Here is a 17,751-nt window from a genome sequence, read left to right as displayed (position 1 = left end):
TTTCAGAGTAGCTGTACCGTTTCACACTTCCACCAGTAATGTATCAATGACCAATTTCTCTGTATCTCCCCTGGATTCTTTGTCACTATTTTTCATTTGGCCCCACACATCTAACAGGTGTGTAATGATGTCTCATTGCAGCTTTAGTTTTCATTTGCCTAATCATTAGTGACGCTGAACAGCTTTTCATTTGTTTGTTTTCTATTTGTAAATCCTCTTGAGTGAAATGTCTGCTCATGTCTTCTGCCCATTTTTAAATTGCATTTCTTTTTAATGTTGAGTTTTGAGTATACTTTTTATATTCTAGGTATTAATCATTGATTGAATATTTGGTTTGCAAATATCTTCTCCTACTCTCTGTCTTGTCTTCTTTTCCTCTTCACAAGGTCTTTCACAAAGCAAAAAATTTTAACTTAATCAAGTCTAATTTATCGATGTTTTTCTTTTATGGATCATGCTTTTGGTGTCAAGTCTAAGAACTCTTCATTTCAGACTAGATTCATGTTATTTTTCTAAATGTATTTCTTCTCTTGCTGTTTTAATTTTATGAGTTTATTTCTGAAATTTTATTTTAATGCATCTAGGTGAAGTTATCTTTGTAGTCAGTCCCTTAGTTTTTTGTTTTTGTTTTTCTCCATGCTTCTTAAATGGTTAACTTGATGTATGCCATCAGTATGGAAAAATTTTCAGCCATGATCTACTCAAATATTACTTCTGCACAATTCAATTATTTAATATCCCTCTGGGAATTCAATAATTTATATGTTAGATCTGCATGTCCAATATGTCTTTCATATTCTTGTTTCTACTTTCTATCTTTTTTGTCTTTCCATGCTTCAACATGGATATTTTATTCTGACCTATTTTCCAATTCACTTATTTTCTCTTCAGCTATGTATAATCTGATATTATTACCAAGAATTGAGATCCCATATTCAGTGGCTATATTTTTTAAAATCTAAATTTCCATTTGAGTATTTAACATTTTTCTCATCAGTTGTTCTTTTATAATGTATGTCAAGAAAATAATTTTGCAATATGCACCTTCACTTCTGACATAACTGAAATGGATTTGGGTAACTCGTTCTTTTGCAATGTATGTCAAGAAAATAATTTCGTAATGTGTGCCTTCATTTATGACATAATTGAAATGGACTTGGGTAAGTAAAGAATTATATATATGTAACATAAAATTTATTGCTGCTTTTAAAATGCTGATATAGAAAACTATTTAAGCACCTGAAGTGATATCTTAATACATTGTTAAGAGTATAAAACATATAACCTATAAATACTTCCAAATATAATTTTCATCCATTTTGTCCTCATTCATATTTTCCAATTTTCTTGTGGACAATGAACATGAGAAAACTTCATGTAAAAAAGAGTCCTCCATTTATAAATATTTAAATACTTTCCCTGGGTTTATTAAAAACACATAAGCAATGATTACTTTAGTAAGTCGCTATTGCTTGTCCGTCATACACAAACACACAAGACAATGTTTCTCAGGACTATAATTTCATCACAATTTTCAGGGTGATTTAACGTAATTTGGGATGATATATTCATTCTGGTTTAGCAAAGATAGTAAAGCAGACTATTTGACTCAGCTGGACCTAGAGCCTTTCTACCTCTCTGGATTCATCTGAGGCAAACACACTTTAAGTTACCCTGCATGGAACGTATGCTTCTATTTAATTTCTTCCCCTTAAGTCTGGGTGTGGCTTCTGTTGGCCTTCTGACCAATAGAATGTAGGAAAAAGTATTTATATATCACTCACCTGATCATGTCACATTATACAAGACTGTCCAGTGAGACTGTCGGAGACTTACCAGAGAGACTTTCCTTACTTGTTTGATGAAGTAAGTGGCCATATTGGGGAAGCTCATATGGCAACAGACTGTGGGTGGCATCTCAAAACTCTAGGGAACATTGAAGAGCTGGGGAAAATCCTGAAGCTCTCAGTTCTAGAGATGAAAGTAACTGAATGCTACCAACCCCCATGTGAACTTGAAAGAGATCCCCAAGACTCAGGTAAGAACACGATTCTGATTGATACTTTGATTCCAGTCTTGTGAGACCCCTGGAAAGACCTAGCTGAGCCATGAGTAGAAATCTGACCTACAGAAACTGTGAGATAATGAATATGTGTTGTTTTAAGCTTCTAAGTTAGTGTAATTTTTTATACAACAGAGAAGACAAATGCATATCCCCTTCCAGTATCTCAATTGCCTTATGGCCTCAGGCACACTGGCTTTCTTTCCAAATTGCCATGTTCCTTTAACCCGCCGCCATGATACATCTAGACTCATGTCCCATGTTCAAGGTTTTCTCTCCATCCTTCACTCTCCCCACCTCCTTAATACATACACAGTCTTCACGTTGTTAAAACCTAATCATCTTTTAGTACCAATATCAGTCAATAGTCACTCATATGTCACTCCTTCAGACCCTTCAAAATAAACCAGGCCCCTCCCTCTTCCCTACTTTAGTCTCTAAGCTTTATTAGGACAGGGAAGTTCACTGTTTCCTCCTCATTTAATACAGGGCTGTATACAAAGTATTCAATATAATTTTATTGGTATGATGAATGTGTTCATGAATGAGTTCATTTTTTGAATTATGTTTGGGATCTGGAGAAAATGTATTTTCTATGATTCTCAAAAAAACCTACTTGGTACTTAAAATAAAGCTTTCTAAAATTATATTCGCTTAGCACAAAAGTAACACTGGGGGCTTTTGAGGATTATACCGAAGAATAATGGAAATAGAGCTGCTTGTTTTTCTTCCACTCAAATGACAGGAAGGAAACAATTAACTTACCTGGCCAGGCTTAGAATTTTCACAGACAACAATATCATATTCCCTGGCAAGTTCGGGTGGATTGTCATTGACATCCAGAACTCTAATGCCCACTGCGACATGGCTCAGCAAACCAGGATTGTCTGCAAAACACACAGGGATGTATTTAGTATTTCCGTGCACACTTCAGAGGTTTGGTTGAAAACAAATCTCCTTAATACTGTAGCTTGTCACTAGCCCCATATGCCGCAGCAGGGCTCTTGACAAAAGACAACTTAATGATGGCACTCTTTGCTAGAACTCATTAACTTACAGAAAAATGAAAAATGAACACCAAGGCATGACGCAAATGCTAAAATGATATTTTGTCATATCAAGGAAATTACATGTTATTCAGGAACTGTAGCGGGAGAAAGTTGTCAGAATTCACTGTCTGCTGTCGAGCTGAAGGCATGAACAATTGGTTTCATCATTAATCTAAGAAAAGCAGCTGGTAAAAAATTCACGTAAGTTTTAAAAAGTTCAAGGTTTCAAATCAAAATAAACTTGGAGAAAATAGAAAGTAAAGTTCTTTAAATAAAGGATCATTTTCCTCTTATAGGAGAATATATGGAGTGTGTGATGTTAAGTCATACTGGGGAAAAATAAAATTTAAATCAGCACTTAGCATGAATTCATATATAACTCTGGTAGATATCAAAATGTCAGAGTTAACACTTCAAAATAGGTTTTAAATGCAGTCTCCCCATTTTTCTGTAAGTTTATTAATTCTGAAATGTAAGAAAAAGGCAAATATTTGATTGATTTTACATGTCAAAGCTATAAATGCAGAATTCGTAGTGGGAAAATTAAATCTTTTTTTTTTATTGCTGACATTTCTGTCATTATCTGAAAAAAACCCAAAATTAAAATTATAATAACAGACTAACACATTAAAAAAAACTAGTGAAAAAAGATATAAAATTTACACAAATTTATCAAAGCAGAACACGAGAAGGCAAAAACTAACCAGACTCCTAATGAAAAAGAGAGAATAAATATATATACAGAAGATACTAAAAATAGTAAGAAAGTGGCTGGGTTAACAAGTGCCATATTTGTTTCTAAAAGAAATAGAAAATCAGAGTAGTACTCTAATAATAAATGAAACTCAATTTTTAGGTAAAAAAATAATTTTTCCAAAGAGAAAACAATCAGGCCTAGTTAATTTTACCTAAAGTTAAAGAACCAGGTAATTTTAGTCTTATACATCTTTTTTCCCAGAAAATAGAGGGAGAAGGAAATACTCTACAACTTTTTTTCTGTGGCCTGAAGACTTTGATATCAATAGCAGATGCTCCCACTCATGAGAGAGAAATTTCAATAACTTAAATAAAATAATAGCAAACTTAGTCCACTGGTGCGTAAAAAGAAAATCTATCTTTAGCAATTTAGTTCCAGGAATGCTTGTTTAATTCAGCATTAAAGGAAGGAAGGAAGGAAAGAAGAAAGGAAGGAAGGAAGGAAACAAATTTTAAAAAGTACAAAAATTATCCACAAACTTAACGAATCAAAAGAGGGACAAAAAAGCACAGATGTCACCTCAACACATATAGAAAAAACAAGAAATAAAACACAATATCCATACATTCTAAACAGTATAAAATAAAAACAAACAAAAGACTTGTTAGCAAACTAGAAATAGAACATGCCCTCTCAAGCTGATTAAGAATACATTAAACAAACAACAGGAATAAAAAACGACAATGTATATTATTCTTAGTGGTGAAAAACTAACGAGTCAATAAAAATACTGTAAGACACCTAGAAATAAAGCTAATAAAGTATATGAAACACCTACACACAGAACACTTTTTTGAATTTCATTAAAGATCTGAAGAAATTAACAGCTATATCATGGACGTGACTGGAAGACAAACTATCATGAAGTCAGCCTTTCCAAACTGATGTGTAAATTCAATGTAATTTAATACAAATCCAACGGGAATTGCTCCTAGAAATTGAAAGCTGATTCTAAGATTTCTAAGTACTAAGATTATTCAGACTTGTATAGAGCAGCTCAATAAAGGATACTTGCCCTACCATTTGTCAAGGCTTGTTATATAGTATTAGAACTTAAGACATTGTGCCAATGTCAAAAGATACACAAACAGAAACAGAGAACAGAACTCGGGCACAGGTCCATTACATAGAGAAATTTAACTTATAGTAACGATGTTACGGCAGACCAGGGGGGAAAGTACAGATTTATTAAAAATGGTTTTAGTAAAACTTGTTATCCATGTCTTCATCATCATTGTAAAATAGGCCATACATTATACTAAATCCAAAAATACATTTTAAATAATTAAGGACTTAAGTGTGTAAGGCAAAACCATACGCACTTTAGAGCAAATATTAACATATAATATATCAAGGTACAGGAAAGTTTTCAAAACACAAAATATACTAACTATAAAGAAAGCATTGATAAACTTGATTACATTAAAATGTGATATTTTTAAAATTTCTCCAAAGAGGAAAAAAATGTTACAACATGAGTGAAGATATTTGCAGTATATATAACTGACAGAAGATCTAATCTCTAATATATAATACAAAATATTGATTCAATAAGAGAAAAGAGCCAGCACAACATAAAAATGGGTAAAATTAACGACAAATATGTAACAGAAGAGGTAATGTAAATGGCAAATAAATATATGAAATGTTTTTCAATATCATTAGTATTTATAGAAATGCAGGTTAATCAAAATAAGTTACCGCTTAACACCAAGGAAACTGAGACATTATTAAGAAGTTTGACCACATTCCTCAAATGCTGGATTAGATATAGACCCATGGGAATGCCAGTAAATTAAAATGAACCACATGTAACAACTTGTGCAGTTGTATATTCTCACGTCCAAGATCCAGCAATTTCCCTGCCTTGTATCTGTGGGAAAACTCTTGAACCCATACGCCATCAGCACAATTAATAGGAACACCAACAGCAGGAAAATACAAATGTCTAACAACCGCTAAATAAATACACTAACTGTGATCCATTTATATCAGAGAGAAGATAAATGAATCGCAGCATGGCCACATGGGGATCAATCTTAGAAACAAAATGCTGATTAAAATATTTTCTCAGAAATGTCTCAGAAGACTGCATCCAAGTACAGTAAAATTTCGTAGAGCTGGAAAACAACACGCAAAATTAAATGATTTATTGTAAAACTAAATAAGATATTGTATATGACAATGTTATTAGTGACACTAATTCTTAAGTACAGCTATGTGTTAAAATTTGTTTATTATTAAACTTTGCAATATATTCTTTGTAGATTTGCATACTATGTTCAACATATAGAAAAAAGCTACAAAAACATCTTGAAAGTAATATAGTCTGTTAACAGCTTCATATATAATTAATATTGGCATTAAAAATATTTTTGTCTCTGCACAGTGAGTGATAATGTGATGCTTCTATATCATTATACTAAACAATTTAATATCATATAGAGAAAATAAATATATTCACTAATTTAAAGTTACTTAAATACTGATTTAAATATTTGCTTATTTATAGTGACTTCTGTTTATGAAGACAAGCCACCACTACAACTTTTATGGAAGCTAATATTGACCATTACTTGATTTTTCATAATATTTTAAAACTAAAAGATAACATTTAATCCAAGTTCTCATTTTGTAAGTTACAAAACTGAAGTTGACACGGTTTAAATGACTTATCTTGGCAAAACCAGGGTAATGATCTATTTCTCTTGCCTTACTATTGCCACTATATAAATATCTCTCTTCTGCTGTAAATATTATTTATGATTTTTTTCATGTATTCCTATATTTCTCAACTAGGTATTTGCTTACCTTTTAAGAGAAGAAAAAAGCAATCTGTTCTAGAAATCTAAGGAAAGAACAATTTTATTAGTTCTAATCATTGTATTAGAAGCCTTAATTGTCCCTGAGTAAATAGTTCTGTGCTCCTTTTCTGAGCACAGAGTCAGGAGCAATCTTCATGCAGTCAGAAAAAATGTTTCATAGGATAGGACAAAGGAAAGACTACATTTTAAGGAAGGACTAGTATAAAACAATAACTAAGCGTGTGACTATTCTCAATCTTCACTTTCTCACTGTTCCACCTCCGTCTTGCTCATGCTGTCCTCTGGAACTGGTATGGCCTTGTGCCCATTTCATTCTTGGGTACAGGAAGTTAAATCCTTCTAGACAGAAATAAACTCTCTCCATGTTGATTCAACATTATTTTACATCTTTAAAGTACAATTAATATTCCATCACTTAATGATTAAAAGTACTGTGTTGGGATCAGACAAATACCACTTTGTCTGTAGACTTCCTACCATTAAGTGTTCCTTGGAGAAGCTGAACTGAATCTAACCTCATTGTGGATGTGACTAATGATCTGCCCGACATGCACTGTCAGGGACAATCACAGGAGATACTGATAAAAAGATGTCAGAGTAAGCTTAATGGCATTACTGATGCAAATTGAATAATTGCTGTCTGTTTACTAGAAGTAGGACGATGTATAAAAACTGTAGCTTTAATTTCAGATAATTAGAGCTGAAAACCCACTGGAGCTTGTAGCCACTTGTGGCTTACCTGCATGCATTCTGGTATTTTCCGCTCAATAGTAAAATTAGCTAATTCTATATTAGTGACTTGGCAAGTTCGTTAGGTTTCTATTTTTTATTTCTCACAGTCCTTGGGTTAATATTTTACCCTTAAGTATCAATCACTTTACCTATAAAATGTGAATATATTCATGTGTGTTAGAAGCATTTTGTTATGACAAAAATTGGATAATGTCCCTGAAGTTCTTAATGCAACATTTCTGTTAATGCTATTATTATTTTCATTTTCATTCTTCATTTCTAGAAATCAATTTTAAGTCTTTATGATGGCAGAGTAAATAAAATACTTCAGAATCAGACAAATCCAAATGTGAATCCCCTTTCTATCACTCTTCGGGAACATAAACTTTGGAAAGTTATATATTATTTCTATGCCACAATTATTTAATCTGTAAGCTGGAATATGAGTTATTTGACTTGCCAAATTGTGTTTCTGAGAAACAATTAAGGAAGCTATGTAAACTTTAAAATACGAAACTTGGGAGAGAGCAGAATGCATATTTCAATCCTTTCTGAAAATCAAACACAAAACAGAAACAAAAAATAAAATATATACCATGATGACAATTCTATACATGTGATTTCCATCATGACCACACTATATAAAAATCATCCATGTTTTATGCAATATCAATGAAACAGGAGTTCACATCAGCAGAGTGTCCCCTATGGAGACAGTGATGACCATGAATGGTACTCCAGTGCAAAAGTAAGCTTGATGTTAAGATATTCAGAGGATTTTCTATAATTTGAGGAATAACTCATTTTATCCAGCAAATTCATTTGAAGAGTCTGATATGTACATACCACTATGATCGACTCTAGAGAACACAGAACAATGAAATAAACCACTCCTCTAGATTTCCCACTATCAATATGGAAGGGAGAAAAACTAAATATTGGTATTTTTTCCATTTTCTTTCTTTAAAATAGTGACTTAAGTGTTTAACTTAACTTTACCCCAAAGTCATTACTATTTAAATATGTGCCCCTCTGAAAAGCTAAATCATGTTCATTAGTATATATAGCACAGTTTACTAGATTTCTAAGTATTCACATTCTAAAGCTAGTATTAAATAGTTGTCAAATACATAAGCAGATCAGTGCAAATTTTCTTGTCAATATAATGTAGATTTCACAGATTATTTTCCTGACAATGTGGTTTTATTCTTCTTTATGAAAATTCACTCAAAATGAAAAACCTTATATCTTACTATAATAGTAAATTACACTGATGATGAATTTAATTAAATAATCACATTTACAGCTGTTTCATAAATGCCCATGCTTATAAAGATGTATTTATAAATTGTATTTTTTGGTCTGTGTTTTTTTGATTCTTATTAAAAGATTTCATTATAGGCATATACCTACAAATCAAAACAGTCTGTACTCTTGTGAATTGTCATGGTAGACTGATGCTAGAATATTTTAAAATGCTAGACTAATCTTTTGCTTATTAAAAAATATGTTTCTACCATATCCTTAAATAAATACATAAAAATAAGTTTTTCAAATAAGTATTCAAATGAAACAAATTTTCCACACAATATATTTATTTTGAAATGAAGACAGTTTTGCTATTTTTACTTGAATTTTAAAATCTTGCATATGAAAGTCATATTTAATTGTTAGAAAAACAACTGAGATAAAAGAATATAAATAATAAATAATAGAAAATCCTTAGTAATATAAGTATTTAATCTATTTAAGGATTACTTTATGGATAAAATTATCACCATGCCTGGTACGTGCCTGGTACCCTTATGTCCCTTTTCTCTCCTTCCTTCCTTCCTCATATCTCATGTAAATACTAATTGAAAAGTCAAATATTGTATGTAAAATAATTTAGCATAATGGATAAGTGAGAATATATGCCTGATATCTAATAGATTAACCCTAAAACATCTTTTCCTTATAGCCAAATAGAAACATTTAAAGTAAAACATTCTGTGAAGTGTATGTGATAGAAAATTGAACTGACCCTATACGTTTTAAATCATTTACTTCCTTCTTAATAGTTAAAAAAATCTGATACTCGTCTAGAAAACCTTAAAAAAATTGCAAAGCATTTAGAAACGTGTTATCTAAAATTCATTTCATGTACTTATCCAATTTTTTTATCAGTGTACTGTATAAAATCTTATTTCTTAACGGTCTGCTCATCAGAAAGATCCCAGATTGAAGGGAATTACTGTAAAACAAATCTTGACCATCTTAAGGACATTATTTCTTTCCCAGTTACTCATAAATCCTCCAATAATTCCCAATGTGTCTGTAGTATTATTGCCTGAGACTAACCGAGGTGGAAACTTCAAAAGTTTAAGTCATGTCTTTGATGTTAGGAATGAACACTGTCTTTGTTCTGTAGCCAGAGCTGTAAGGTCAAACTAATTCACCTCCAAGAATCACTGGGATGATGTAAGAATATGCTATTGATTATAAAATAAATTGAAAAACTTTATTTTCTTTTATCTCTTTTAAAATGCCACAATTGGCCCATTCAATTGTAAGAAAGAATATAACAAATGTCACATTTATTTTCTAATTCTTGTCATAATTCAGTTTTAACATTTATTTTCCAAGTTGGTCATTTCATCCATAATGCCTGTGAACTCTTCCAGCTTTCATCTTTGTAGAGTTTTCCAAATTCCTCTTGTGATCAACTATTGTGCTGTCCTTTGAAGTTATATTTGCAATTATATTTTTTGATGCTGCCTAGAACTTAACTAATAGAATGGATCACCATTTTACATTCTTTTTCTTTTTCTGGATGAGCAATGTAAGGATAATAAGAATTTTCTTACCAGATACAATTGGCATCTAAAAGTATTTTTTTATTACAACAAAACAGGAAAACAGGAAATCATTAATAAAAATGATGCATATATATTTTACACATTTGTATTAAAATATTTGAGTGCCCAATCATTCTCCAATCTCCAATCTCTGGATGTAGGGATAAGGCCTTATCTCTAAGAACTGAGATATCATTCAGCTGCTTGGGGTTAATGTCATCAGTCTTATAAAAAACACAAGCACAGGAGTGACATCAGCATCATGGCAGAGTGAACGTGCCCAGGATCCTCTCCCCTCCAGCATACAACAAAAGCAGACATCTATACTCCAACAGAGGACATCCTAACACAGCACAAAAAAGTCAGAGAGACAGCCATACGATGGAAGGCAGAGAGGCTGGAGGCCCCTTGGAGGAACTGGAATGGGGTAGGAGAGAACTTCACTGGTTCCCCTAAAGACTGCTATCCGTGACCATTGGAGGATCCGAGAGGGAATGAATGGGGGAGGGGACATTCATTCACAGGAACATGAAGGGCCCCTGAGGGCCCATGCAACCTACAGGGAAGACCTCTACTGGGGCGAGAGCTTTCATGGGGGATGACCTCATCAAGCACACACCCCAGAAGAGAAAATAGTGAGAGCAGAGTGAAAAAACACAGAGTGCATGCAGGAGAAAATGCCCTTCCCCTCACCTGCCTTGCACCTGCTCCACTGCCTGGGATCTCAGCTGAAGGCAGACAGCTCAGAATATGCAGCTCTTGACCCCCACCCAGTGGTGACAGGTGGTAATGTCAAACAAATAATATCAAGATACGTGAGATCCAAGCCACCTCCTCTAGAAATATCAAAAATTATCTCAAATCTTCAGATCAGAGAGTAAACAAGTATCCAGAATTCATTCCTGAGGACACAAAAATATGTAAGCTAAATGACAATGAATTCAAAATAGCTATCATCCAAAAACTCAATGAGGTAAAAGAGAATGTGGAGAAACAATTTAATGCGTTTGGGAGCTACTTCAGAAAAGAGATTGAAACTATAAACAAGAATCAATCTGTAATATTAGAGATGAAAGACACAATGGAAGACATAAAACAAAATACGGATTCCCTGATTACTCAAGTGGACATCATAGAGGCGTCATAGAGATCGAAGATAACACGTTGAAATGCTCCAGACAGAGGAAGAGAGAGAACAAAGACTAAAAAGAAATAAAGAAAGTCTCCAAGAAATATTTGACTCAACTAGGAAATGCAACATAAGAATTATAGGTATTCAAGAAGGAGAAGAGAAGGAGAATGGAGCAGAAAGACATAATAGCAGAGAACTTCCTAAACCTAGTGAAAGAGAGGAAATCCATGTGAAAGAGGCTACCATATCTCCTAGATATGTCAATGTAAAGAGACCTACTGCAAGGCATAAAATAGTAACACTGGCAAAAATGAGTGACAAAGAAAGAATACTAAGGGCAGCAAGGCAGAGGAAAATAACCTACAAAGAAGCCTCTATCAGGCTTTCAGTGGATTTCTCTGCAGAAACCATACAAGCTAGGAGAAAAAGGAAGGACATATTCAAATCCTTAAAAGACAAAAATTTTCAGGCAAGAATACTCTATCCACCAAAAATATCCTTCAGATATGATGGAGAAATAAAAACTTTCCCAGCCAAACAAAAACTAAGGGAGTTCATAGCCACTAGACCTCCCCCTACAAGAAATCCTCAAGAAGGCCCTCATGCCTGAAAAAGAAAACAAAAGGGGAGAAAGGGCACACAAAGCACAGAGTAAGGAGATAAACAGGTAGACAGAATCAGAATAGGATAGCAAATACTTAAGCATAATATTAAAGATAAAAGGAAGCAAAACACGAGAAACAAAGATAATCTTGTTATTTTAACCATAAACTCATAACCCAAGATGGAATAAGATGTGAGAAAAACAACTTAGAGGGGAGGAGGAAAGGTACTGAATTGGCTTAGACTAAGGAAATAAGAGGCCATCAGAAAAGGGACTACCTTATACATGAGATTCTGAATACAAACCTCATGGTAACCACTAAACAAAAAAGCAGAACAGAGATACAAATAATAAACAAGGAGAAAACAAAGAAATGCATCATAAAAAACTAGATAATTCAGTGGGTAGACCAAAACACCCAGGATGAGAAACAAATGAAATGCAGGAGAACTGGAAAATGAGTTATAAAATGAGAGCATTAAGAACTTATACATCAAGAATTAACATAAATGGATTCAATTCTCCAATAAAAAGACACAGAGTGGTGAGAAGGATTAAAGAAAAAGACTCAAAAATATGCTGCCTCCAGGAAACACATCTTGGTTCCAATGATAAACACAGGCTCAGAGTGAAGGGAGGGAAGACAATACTCCAAGCTAATGGTAAACAAAAGAAAGCAGGTGTCACAATACTTATATCAGACCAAGTAGACTTCAAGATAAGACAGATAAAGAGAGACAAAGAGGGGCAGTATATAATGATCAAAAGGACACTCCATCAAGAAGAAGTAACACATAAATATCTATGCACTCAACACAGGAGCACCAAAGTACATACAGCAACTATTAACAAACCTAAAAGAAAATATTAATAATAACACAATAATAGTAGGAGACCTCAATGCTCCACTCACGTCAATGGATAGATCATCCAGACAGAATATCAACAAGGAGACAGTGGAATTAAATGTAAAACTAAATCAGTTGGACTAATAGACATATATAGAACACTCCATCCAAAAACAGCAGAATACACATTCTTCTCCAGCACACATGGAACATTCTCAAGGGTAGATCATATGTTGGGAAAGAAGGCAAGCCTCAACAAATTTAAGAAAAGTGAAATAATAAGAAGCATCTTTTCCAATCAAAATGCTATAAAGCTAGAAATTAATTACAAGAAAAAAGCTGTGAAAGGGACAAAGATGTGGAAACTAAACAACAAGCTATTGAACAACCAATGGATCATTGAAGAAATTAAAGGAGAAATCAAAAAATATCTGGAGACAAACGAAAATGATAATATACCATACCAACCTATATGGGATGCAGTAAAATTTGTAGTACGAGGGAAATTCATTGCAATACAGGCACACCTTAACAAACAAGAAAAATTCCACATAAACAATTTCAAATTACACCTAACTGAATTCGAAAAAGAAGAACAAACAAGCCCAAAGTCGGCAGGAGAGAAACAATAAAAATCAGAGCAGAAAAAAATGGTATTGAAACAAAAAAGGCAGTAGAAATGATCAGTGAAACAAGACCTGGCTCTTTGAGAAGATAAATAAAATTGACAACCCCCTAGCCAGAGTTACAAAGAAAAAAAAAGACAAAGCTCAGATAAACAAAATTAAAAATGAAATGGGAGAGATAACAACAGACACAAAAGAAATACAACAGATTATGACTGTTCTATGAAAATCTGTATGCCAACAAAATGGACAATCTAGAGGAAATGGATAAATTCTTATACTCTTAAACCTTCTCAAAGCTGAATTAAGTAGAAACAGATAATCTGAATAGATCAGTAACAAGGAAAGAGATTGAACCAGTAATCAAAAACATCCCAAATAATAAAACCCCAGGACCAGACAGCTTCCCTGGGGAATTCTACCAAACTTCAGAGAGGATTTAACACCTATCCTGCTCAAGCTATTCCAAAAAATTAGGGATGATGGAACACTTCGTAACACATTCTACGAGGCCAGCATCACTCTGATACCAAAGCCTGACAAGGACAACACAAAAGAGGAAAACTACAGGCCAATATCGCTGATGACCATAGATGCAAAGATCCTCAACAAAATTTTGGCAACTCACATTCAGCAATACATCAAAAGGATCATACATCATGATCAAGTGGGATTTATGCCTGGGAAACAGGGTTGATTCAACATTCACAAATCCATCAATATGAAACACCACATCAACAAATTGAGGAATAAACACCACATGATCATCTCAGTAGATGCAGAGAAAGCAATTGACAAGATCCAACAACCATTTAGGATAAAAACTCTTAACAAAATGGGGATAGAAGGAAATTATCTGAACATAATAAAGGTCATATATGACAAACCCACAGCCAACATAATACTCAATGGACAAAAGCTGAAGACCATTCCCCTAAGAACAGGAATAAGACAAGGATGCCCTCTATCACCACTCTTATTTATATGGTACTGGAGTATTTGACCAGAGCAAGTAGGCAAGAGAAAAGAATAAAAGGAATCCAAATAGGGAGTGAAGATGTGAAACTCTCACTGTTTGCAGATGACAAGATCTTATATATAGAAAACCCCAAAGAATCCATCGGAAAACCAACGGAAATAGTTAACAACTACAGTAAAGTTGCAGGGTACAAAATCAACTTACAAAAATCAGTTGTTTTTCTATATTCTAATAACAAACTTATAGAAAGAGAACTCAAGAACACAATTCCATTTACAATTGCAACCAAAAGAATAAAGTACCTAGGAATAAATTTAACCAAGGAGAGAAGGGCTTATAAAATGAAAATTATAAGACATTACTGAAAGCAATTGATAATGACATAAAGAGATGGAAAGAGATTCCATACTTATGGATTGGAAGAGTAAACATAGTTAAAATGGCCATACTACCCAAAGCAATCTACAGATTCAATGCAATCCCAATCAGAATCCCAATGACATTCTTCATGGAAATAGAACAAAGAATCCTAAAATTCATATGGGGCAACCGAAGATCCTGAATTACTAAGGCAATCCTGAGAAAAAAGAACAAAGCTGGAGGCATCACACTCCCTGACTTCAAAATGTACTACAAAGCCATAGTGTTCAAAACAACATGGTACAGGTACAAAAAGAGGCACACAGATCAGTGGAACAGAACTGAAAGCCCAAACTAACACTGAACATCTACGGACAGCTAATCTTTGAAAAAAGCTGCCAAGAACATGCAATGGAGAAAATACAGTCTCTTCAACAAATGGTGTTGGGAAAACTGGACAGCCATATGCAAAAGAATGAACGTAGACAATTATCTCATGCCATACACAAAAATAAACTCAAAATGGATCATGACTTGAAGTCCTGAAACGATAAAATTCCTGGAAGATAATATAGGTAGTACACTCTTTGACATCGAACTTAAAAGGATCTTTTCGAATACCATGTCTTCTCAGACAAGGAAAACAAAAGAAAAAATAAACAAGTGGGAGTTCATTAGACTAAAGAGCTTCTGCAAGGCAAAAGAAGCTAGGATCAAAACAAAGAGACAACCCATCAATTGGGAGAAAATACTTGCAAATCATATATCTGACAAGAGTTTAATCTCCATAATGTATAATGAACTCTCACAACTGAACAATAAAAAACAAACAACCTGACCAAAAAATGGGCAGAGGGTATGAACAGATATTTTTCCGAAGAAGATATACAGATGGCCGATAAACACATCTAAAGACATTTAACATCATTATTCATCAGGGAAATGCAAATCAAAACTAAACTAAGATACTTAGTGTAGTATTACTCCTGTTAAAATGCCTATAATCCCAAAGACTAGAAATAACAAATTTTGGAGAGAGTGTGGAGAAAAGGGAACCCTGATACACTGCAGGTGGGAATGCAAACTGGTGCAGCCACTATTGAAAACAGTATGGAGAGTGCTCAAAAAACTAAAAATAGAACTACCATATGGCCCAGCTATCCCACTACTGAGTACCTACCCAAATAACTTGAAATCAACTATCTAAAGTAACATATGTACCCCTATGCTCATTGCAGCACTATTCACAATAGCAAAGGCGTGGAAACAATCCAAGTGCCTGTCGACTGGTGATTGGATAAAGAAGATGTGGTAAATATATAATGGAATACTGCTCACCCATAAAAAAGGCCAATTCATCCCATTTGCAACAACATGGAAAGAGCTGGAGGGAATTAGGCTAAGCAAAATAAGCCAACTGAGAAAGACAAAGACCAGATGATTTCACTCATATGTGGAATATGAAAAAACACATGGACAAAGAAAACAGTTCAGTGGTTACCAGGGGAAGGGGGGTGAGGGGTGGGCACAGGGGGTGAAGGAGAGCACTTACATGGTGACCGTCAAGAAATAATGTACAACTGAAATCTCACAGTGATGTAGACTATTATGAACTCAATAAAAAACCTAAAGCCCCCCAAAAACACAAGCACAGCATCATCTGTGAAGCTCAAAACTGATTTATTCCAAGTGAAGAAATAATAGGAAGATATATTCAAAACAGGTTAAATATAACAAAAATTTTGACTTTCTATGAAATTCTCTGAGATTTTATAATTATCTCATTTTTCTCCTAAATTGCAGCTTATTTTTAGCAAATCATTTTCATCATGTCTTAGGAAAACTTTCAACTCATGCTACACATATCCTGATTCCATTATGTACATTCTTTTGTGTAATATTTAAATAAATTACATAACTACAATGATAAGTTTAACAGGCTTTGAAGTTTAATTCAGGAAAGAAACTTCGTATTTTGGCCAGGAAATAGCACCTCATACCAGACTAGCCTGCATGTCTGACTAGCATGAATGACTATAAAACTGAACAAAATATATGAAGCTACTGTCCTCAGACCTGAAAGGCAGACAGCGAAAAACCATGCTCCGTGAGCAAAGAGACACACAAGCTGAGCCTAGGATTGCCTCCTGCTTTGATAACATATTCATCACGACCAAGTGAGATATATCTCTGGAAAGAAAGGCTGGTTGTTTAACATTTAAAAATCAATAAGCATAATTCACTACACACACATATAATTATTTCAATAGACAGAAAAAATCAACAAAACATAATACATATTTTTTGTTTAAAAAGGAAAAAACACACTCAGCAAACTAAGAGTACAAGGGACTTCCCTAACCTGGATAAATGCATGCACCAAAAATCTACAAGTGTCATCATTCTTATCAGTGAAAGATTGAGTGCCTTAACCTAAGTACCAAAAAAAAAGGCTGGGATGCATGCTCTTAGCACTTCTCTTAATCATCGTACTGAAGGTTATAGTCAGTGTAATTAGACAGAAGAAGAAATAAAAGTCATATCGATTGTAAAGTAAGAAACAAATCTATATTTCTTCACAGAGCGTGTGATGATCCATTTAGAAAAACCAAATAATCTACAAAAAGCTGTTAGAACTAATGAGTCAGCAATATCACAGGATACAAGTTTATATTAGCATTTCTTTCTATAACAAGAAAATAAATATTTAAATATTGAATTTATATAACATGAAAAACATGTAGCCAAATAAAATATGTTCAATATTTGCTGAAACCTATAAATATTACTAAGAGAAATTTAAAATATCTAGATAACTATAAATATAGTCACGGAGAGTCAAATGCTCATGCTTTCTAGAGAAAGTCTCACTAATTATTAGCATACAGTTGATTGTGGGCACCACCTAAGTAAGTTTTACATGAAATAAATCAGTTAAGA

At 33.6% G+C, this 17,751-nt stretch overlaps 1 protein-coding gene across 6 annotated transcripts in view; it reads right to left on the bottom strand.

Annotated features, from left to right (window-relative positions):
• The window catches only part of CDH18 (cadherin 18), a 909,359-nt gene that overhangs the window by 40,123 nt on the left and 851,485 nt on the right, over positions 1-17,751 (bottom strand). For all 6 annotated transcript variants that reach the window (XM_044779466.2, XM_044779468.2, XM_070519846.1 and 3 more), the window contains one exon: positions 2,828-2,949. In XM_044779466.2, coding sequence (XP_044635401.1) covers positions 2,828-2,949 — 122 coding nt within the window. The remainder of the gene's footprint in view (positions 1-2,827; positions 2,950-17,751) is intronic.

Source organism: Equus asinus, chromosome 10 (genome assembly GCF_041296235.1).
Source record: "Equus asinus isolate D_3611 breed Donkey chromosome 10, EquAss-T2T_v2, whole genome shotgun sequence".
Lineage (NCBI taxonomy): Eukaryota > Metazoa > Chordata > Mammalia > Perissodactyla > Equidae > Equus > Equus asinus.
This window is presented reverse-complemented; position numbering and strand designations above follow the sequence as displayed.